Raw genomic sequence first — 7843 nt, forward strand, 5'->3', positions numbered from 1 at the left:
TTCACCGACCAGGTGTCCACATACTATTGGTCATGTAGTGTACTTGATAACATGTTAGGTAGGCCTACTTTTCTTACATCAAAGAATTTAACTCAATTGGTAACTATGTTGGTAGCTTACCAAATGAAATGTATTTTATTAAGACCTTTTTTTTTTTTTACATCAAATCAAATCTAATTTTATTGGTCACATACACATGGTCAGCAGAGGTAAAAATCTGTTGTTCTGCCCCTGAGCAAGGCACTGTTCCCCGGGCGCCAAATATGTTAATTAAGGCAGCCCCCCACACCTCTCTGATTCAAAGGGGTTGGGTTAAATGTGGAAGACACGTTTCAGTTGAATGTATTCAGTTGTACAACTGACTAGGTATGCCCCTTTCCCCTTATTGTGAGTGTAACAAAATGCTTGTAAAAAATAATCCTGACTGTATGTAATAACACTTAAGATTTTCTGGGTGAACAATGTAAGAAATAATACATAAAAAAACTAAATACTGCAGAGTTTCCTAAGGACTAGAAGCGAGGCAGCCCTCTCTGTCGGCGCCATTTTTCTGATCAGTAGTTGTCACAAAGTGTTATACAGATACTCAGAACACCAAAGAGCTAGCAATGCAGATGCAGAAGCAAATGGTGCCTGTGGTGCTCTATTTGATTAATTCCTAAGAAACAAATAATATATGAAATGGTTATTACTGTGTAATGACCAATTACTATCTAATTTATCAGTGAATACTTGGTGATTTGTGTACAATAAAAATCAAGCTCTTACCATTCGTTTTGATATCAAAGGTTGACCTACTGATAATAGTAATTTATAATGCTTGAAATGTAACACTTATTTTCAAAATGTGCCTTTCTGCATTCATGAAAAGTGCCCTCGCCCTCCTGTTCCTGTGACGTTTTCAACGCATTCCATTTGAATTGGTCAATTTGACCCATGTGATGTAAAGACACCAATCAGTGCTAAGAGCGATAAAAAAAATAAAAAAACAACGTCCAAATGTGGAGCTCTGAAAATGATGACGTTCTACATGAATTGCTGGCTGGTAGTGGAAGTGGAACTGTTTAGAGTGAATGTCGGGCTATAAACTGAAGAATACTTGAATAACATTGCATAAGAAAGCAATAAGAAGGTATTTGAATGAATGACTAATCGAAACGATATAGCAGTCTGACCTATTGATGCCAATTACCTAACCAGAGAAGGCGATAGTGAATAAGAGGAAAACAGCGATATAACGGACTGAAGCTAAAAGTGCGATTGAAGCCATTTTCTCCTGTAAGTATTATCTTGTTTTATTTGGCTACTTTATTTACGTATTATTGATATTGGAATAGAGTAGTCCTAGTGCATGATGCAATATCGTAGATCATAATGTCATAATTCAATTGAATAATGGAAAGTTCTGGAAGAGCTGAAAGAATGTGAGTTGATTCAGCCTGCACTACATGCTGGGTCATGACTATGTTGTAATTCTCATATCTATTTAATTACTATTTTTGATGCTTAAAGAGTATCCAATATACTGTGTGACCAAAACTAATCTACTTTCTGCTACATTTCTGCAAGACTCCCCCTCCTCAAAGTTACACAAAACCTAGTTCAGCACCACATTCCAACTAAATTTAGCCTATCTAGGGACTCCACCCCCTCCCAATAGGGTCCAATAATGAACAGTGCATGGATGGAATAGTCAAGCTGTAGCTTAGTCGCATTGCTTGCATCATTCGTAATTGCTGGCATACCTAAGGAATTACACACACCCTTCTGTTCCCACCACTCAACGTTGACCCCAAGCAGACGAGGAGCGTGGTAACGTGACATCATGAATGTGGGCACGGCACACAGCGAGGTGAACCCCAACACACGGGTAATGAACAGCCGGGGCATCTGGCTCTCCTACCTCCTGGGCATCGGCCTGCTGCATGTCATCCTGCTCAGCATCCCCTTCGCCAGTGTGCCCGTGGTCTGGACGCTCACCAACCTCATACACAACCTGGTGGGTAGTAGGCACCTTAGTAGGCTATGCCTAGGGCCACCAGTGCATCTCACCCACTGTATAACATAAGTACTGTAGGTGGATGGTCCAGTCACTGTTATTGCACACAATGGTAGTCTCCATAAGCAAACTACTCTGCAGTCTGCACAGTCACTAGGAGTGTGCTGAGTGAAAGTGAATAAAAGCAATAGTCCATGGGGCAGTCTGGAACCTTTGTCTCTGTTTGTGGCATTTTCATTGCTATGAAAAGTCACAGAACAGATCAGCTTCCACATCCTTTTCCAAACTAAATCGATTTGCGGTTCTAGGCTACTGACAATTTCACAGTATCTCTTTTACCCAGTACAATGTTTTATATAACAGCTTTCCTGACTGACTATTCTGTGTGTGTGTGTGTGTGTGTGTGTGTGTGTTGCAGTGCATGTACCTGTTGTTACACTTGGTGAAAGGAACCCCGTTTGAAACTCCGGACCAGAGCAAGGCTCGCTTCTACACATACTGGGAGCAGATGGACTATGGTGTACAGTTCACTGCCTCACGCAAGTTCCTCACCATCACTCCTATCGTCCTGTAAGGACATCAACACTACCTTATTCTTTATAGACTATTTATAAAATAATAGTCTGTTTACTACTTATAGTCCTTTATAAAGTATAATTTAATGCAATGTGTTGCAATGGTATTTTAGTAGTGATAGGACTGTGAAGTGAAGCATTAGCCTATTTTTTTAAGTACAGTTTTTTTCTCGCTGTCCTTGTTAATGACTTCAGCAGCCTCGTCCAGCCAGTCTTTGGGCAGTGGGGAGTCTGGGCTGCTGTGGTGCCTGCTGTCAGCGGAAGGCTCTATTTAGAGACACTGCTGACAGATGGTTTGTCACTAATGCTTGGTCAATGAACCATGATGGATCTATTTGCAGATACGTCCTCTTACATTCTACGCTACATTTTATTTTAGTCCTTGTCACTTTGATCTTCAAAAGTCCTCCACAACAGTTGACATGTTCACATGTGGCATTGTGAATTGGAAAGACGTAACTGTCGACCAAAAAAACAGATACCTGTAGTTATCCAGACAATACCTTTTTAAATGACCTCCTTCACCCAGCTCCAGTCTTTCTTTGACCTACCCTTTCCTTCTCTTCCTCATACTTGTTCCCTCTCCCCCTAGCTACATCCTCACCAGCTTCTACACCAAGTATGACCGGGCCCACTTTGTGGTCAACACGGTCTCCCTGATGACCGTGCTCATTCCCAAGCTCCCCCAGCTTCACGGAGTTCGGATCTTTGGCATTAACAAGTACTGATGGGGCGGAAGAGGACACCGCCATTCCTCCAATCTCCCTGTGGACTGTAAACACAGAGTATCAGGCCCCGCCGCATTGGCCCCCAGCCCATAGGGATCCATGGCCCCTCTCTGGCTCACAGGGCTATTGAGCACTCTGCTAAATGAAACCTATGGGCGATAAACAACACAGAATTGACTTACAGGGCTCGGCTGGGTCCGAGCTCCTATGTGGTCCTATTGAAGCTGTGCTGTGGTGTTTATTTGTGGTTCCTTTTATGTCCATTTGATTTAATTCACAGAGAACACTGCAAGTGACGGCTTTGAGGACATACAGTAGTATGAGATGTATTGAGATTGAGTTACAATGTGGAGAGGAGAAACCTCGGAGCAGTTTGATCCTGAGAAAAGTGAGACTCAGACATTTTGGAAGTTATGTCACTCAGTTATGGATGCCCTCTAGAATTAGAACTACATTTCTTTAGCATCTTGTCCTCACAAGGCTCATCCTCTCTTTCTCTCATAAGAAAGGACAGACTGCTAGAGAAAAGGTTAGCTCGGGAGTTGCTCTGACTGTTGCAGTGGTCAGACAGGAGGGACCACAGGGTTTATATTTAGCCCCCCTTGACCACTCAGTCTGAGTTTGGAAAGTTTAAGCAACACTTATTTTATCTGATCATTTCCATATTTAGATTGCCTTGCTCTGATTTGAACCAGAGTAAAGGTCTGTTCACATTGCAGTCTTTAATCTACAGTGCAGAGTAGACATGCTCAGGCCCCAAAGCTAATTCCAGCTTTGTGAATCTGTTGTATTTACATTTCAGTTGGGACCCTTAGGGCAGAAGATGAAAAGCAGGTTAGGCGATTCATGTTCATGGAAAACATTTGTGCATACATATTGCATACTCTAAGTCAGGGTTCCCCAACTGGCCCTTGGGTGGTTTTATTTGTCCCCTCAAAGTTTTCTGAGATTTTCATTGTAGGACATAAAAGACTGTAGAAACACCAGGAAATCAGCTCCCAAGTGATTTCAATTTAACAAATCTGTTCCCAAGTATTCCCACGCATAATAGAGAGACGTGAAATGATTATGTTTTAGTCAGACATATCTGTTTGGGCGTCTTGCGGTCAATTTGCAGTCTACAAATTATTAGTAATTATGTTCCGGCCCTCTGACCATCCGCTCAAGAAAAAAAACAACCCGCGGCTGGGTCTAGTTGATGATCCCTGTTCTAAGTATTGTATATTCAACAATAATAGATTGCAGTGCTGTATGGGCTTAAAGACTTCCTTCAAACTGCACGTAGAGACATAAAAATTGTATCCATGACTTCATCCGACTGGGTAAGTAGAAAATAGGGCTTGATTGACAAAATCTCAAACTATCCCTTCAGTTGATACAAAGGCTATAAATGTGTTATGACATGTTGTAATGTTGGTGTTTTAATAAGGTACCAAGTACAGATAGATACTGGGAGTTTGCCACATAGCATGTATTTACACTCTTTGAGCAGAGTCATCATGGCAACAACATGGCAACAAACACAAAACAAGCGTATTTAAAAAGGGGAAACGGAAACTGAGAACTACGCAGCACAAAGTGTTGTGTTCAGAACTGACACTCAGTTTACTCCGATTGAAGAGAGGTTGTGATAATTGAGATGAATGTTTGTTTGATATGAATTCCCAGAGTCTTTCACACAGCGTTAGATAACCCCCCAACGGAAATTCTGGCAATGAAAGGGAGAAAAGGACTTAGTGGAACATTTTCATATCCACAAAATGCACTATAATCAAATATGAATGGCTTCAGTGGATTTTAGCAAGTGCAGAGAAGATTTATTAATTACACTTATGACTGACAGGGTTTCAATGTACAACCATTAGAGATAATGCATATTGTTTTTTATTAGAAGTAAAAAACAAAGTATGTGCGCCTTCCTAGTTTGTTAGCACAGTAGGTAGCAAAGAACACGAGTGTTTTTCAATGTGTGTGAGGTCTGTTGCACAGGAGCAATGTGATGTTTATGTGTGATCTGACTGGTACAGAGCACAGGACTTTATTCGTTTGATTGTGTAACAACATTACAGTCTTATGAAATTGTAGGTACTCGCTTGATAGTGGATTAGGAAAAATATAGCTTAGGGCTTTCTTGGCACTTAAGTTCAGAAGGAGGATGGACTATTGTAAATATATTTTACAAATGAAAACCTATAACAATGAGGGTTAAAATGTTTGTGTTTTTGTTTTGTTAAGAGTAGGCCTACATAGAAAAAACACATAGTTCTACAGGCAAGCAAACAGTTCTTTCTTTCTAGTGAATACCTGTACATGATAGGCATTGTTTAGTCCAACCACACAGAATAGCATGCTTATCTCTGGCATTTGGTTTCAGTGAATGAGGATCGTAACTTCAGTGGGTGTACCAATGTTATTCAAATACATATAGTACACCTGAATACAGTTGGTCAATTCCTGACAAATGTACAGTAGCAAGCGATATTAACATAACTTATGTTGGCCTTACGCCCTTAGCAGTATTTTGTCGTGGTGTATAAAAACCTACCCAGGCCTCGAAGTCATCCTACCTTCAAAGAACTCTGCTCATGTTTAAAGTTGTTGAGCAGGAAAAGTCCATTATGAAAACCTTCGGTGGGAGTTTTTGCCTCTATTCTAAATGGTCATTTAAAGTAGTGTTAAGCTGAAAACATGTTAGCTTATGTAGAGATAAGTCTTTCTGTTACATATGAGAATAGTGTAATTTTTAGGTTGGTTAAACAACGAAACAGTCGGACCACAGAAATGCGTTGTGCAAGCTGCTGAGACTTGGACATTGCCAAGTGGTTTAGAATCTAGACCCTGTCCGTATTAGCTGAGCCTTAATTATTAATAGCATAATATTTCCACTAGTGTTGATCTTGAACACTTAGGCTTGTGCTCTCTTTCAACCCCTACTTAGTACAAAACTAGTCATACAACTTTAGATAGTAATCCATGGGTATTGCAACCCGAATCCAATTAGTGTTTGGAACATTAGAAGCCAAAGCCAGCAGCTTGTTAAACATTGATTGAGGGAGAGTGATAGGTACAGTGCTGAAAGTGAGTCATCAGGTGTCACTTGGCCAGCTTTGCTAGCCACAGACTGGCACTGAACCTACAGATGTACCCTTACAGAAAAACCACATGATTTCACATAAAATGTCATGTGAAAAGTTTTTTTTGGACCACCACGTCTTCACGTGTAGTTTCATGTAGTCACATGTTGCTTTCCATGTTGTCACGCTATCACATTAACTTCACGTAAGATCACATTAAAACGTGTTTTTAGAACACTGTGTTCCCGTGTGAAATTCATGTGTGTGTGTGTGTGTGTGTCCCCCGTAAGTGTAGGTTCTTTGTTGTTCCAGAAGAAAGTGTCTCCCTTCTTACAGTACAATCCATGTCGGTAGACTAAAGCAGTCGTTGGCTAATCTATTAATAAGTACGACAGAGACTTTGGCCCTGTTCATAGCATAATGCTGTCTGTTTACAAATACATTGTAGAGCATTGTGAATTATAGCTGATGTTGTTGAATTATATATTCCTTTCCAGGTTGAGAGTCTACCGTTGGCGACGGTGTTTTATGATCTAATTATACATTTACAAAAGTTTTGTCTTTGTATGACCTTTTTCTTAATATTTGTATATAAATTAGTGATAACCTACAATGACACGTATGAAAAGTTAGAAATGGATATTCACTTTACGTAATTTAAAGTAGATTTATTTTCTCTCTGGCAGCGAATATACGATAGTTTATTAATAATAGATTTGAGATAGTATGTGTAACGGCGTTCTTCGTTTGTCGAAAGAGAGTCGGACCGAAATGCAGCGTGTTTGTTACTCATGATCTTTAATGAAGGAAAACGGAACGATACATGAAATAACTCAATACAAAAACAACAAACGGAACATGAAACCTAATTACAGCCTATCTGGTGAAACTACACAGAGACAGGAACAATCACCCACAAAATACAAAGCGAAACTCAGGCTACCTAAATACGGTTCCCAATCAGAGACAACGAGAATCACCTGACTCTGATTGAGAACCGCCTCAGGCAGCCAAGCCCATACAACACCCCTAATCAGCCGTGATCCCAAATACTACAAACCCCAATACGAAAATACAATAACATAAACCCATGTCACACCCTGGTATTCCAAATATATAACGAAAACACAAAATACAATGACCAAGGCGTGACAGTATGGTGAATTCGTTAGATTTGTACAATATTTAGGAAACTCTGACTTTCATTTATTTAAGGGACGTTTATTCAGAATCGACACTGAACAAAAATATAAACGCAACTTGCAACAATTTAAACAATTTGACTGAGTTACAGTTAATATAAGGAAATCAGTTAATTGAAGAAAAAAGGGCTTTATTACAGAGAGAAATACTCCTCAGTTTCATCAGGTGGCTGGTCTCAGACGATTCCGCAGGTGAAAAAGCCGGATGTGGAGGTCCTGGGCTGGCGTGCTTACACGTGGTCTGCGGTTGTGAGGCCGGTTGGAC

The 7843-nt window shown here is 40.3% G+C and overlaps 1 protein-coding gene across 2 annotated transcripts; it reads left to right on the forward strand.

Annotated features, from left to right (window-relative positions):
- Positions 1 to 1015: 1015 nt before the first annotated feature.
- ormdl3 (ORMDL sphingolipid biosynthesis regulator 3) lies at positions 1016 to 6930 on the forward strand. Of its 2 annotated transcripts, none has more exons than XM_035750169.2 (4): positions 1016 to 1278; positions 1798 to 1999; positions 2418 to 2569; positions 3167 to 6930. In XM_035750169.2, exons 2-4 carry the CDS (start codon positions 1826 to 1828, stop codon positions 3300 to 3302), a joined length of 462 nt encoding a protein of 153 aa, XP_035606062.1. In that variant the 5' UTR covers positions 1016 to 1278; positions 1798 to 1825; the 3' UTR covers positions 3303 to 6930. The 2 variants fall into 2 exon arrangements, with proteins under 2 accessions (XP_035606062.1, XP_035606055.1); XM_035750162.2 differs by having other exon boundaries at positions 1801 to 1999.
- Positions 6931 to 7843: the final 913 nt, after the last annotated feature.

Source organism: Oncorhynchus keta, chromosome 3 (genome assembly GCF_023373465.1).
Source record: "Oncorhynchus keta strain PuntledgeMale-10-30-2019 chromosome 3, Oket_V2, whole genome shotgun sequence".
Taxonomy (NCBI): domain Eukaryota; kingdom Metazoa; phylum Chordata; class Actinopteri; order Salmoniformes; family Salmonidae; genus Oncorhynchus; species Oncorhynchus keta.

What these genes read in the sequence shown, in the direction of transcription:
- ormdl3 (XM_035750169.2), top strand. Translation starts at nt 1,826, where the DNA reads ATGAATGTGGGCACGGCACACAGCGAGGTGAACCCCAACACACGGGTA. An exon ending in CCAACCTCATACACAACCTG is followed by an intron (nt 2,000 to 2,417) that starts GTGGGTAGTAGG and finishes TGTGTGTTGCAG; the next exon opens with TGCATGTACCTGTTGTTACA. An exon ending in ACCATCACTCCTATCGTCCT is followed by an intron (nt 2,570 to 3,166) that starts GTAAGGACATCA and finishes CTCTCCCCCTAG; the next exon opens with CTACATCCTCACCAGCTTCT.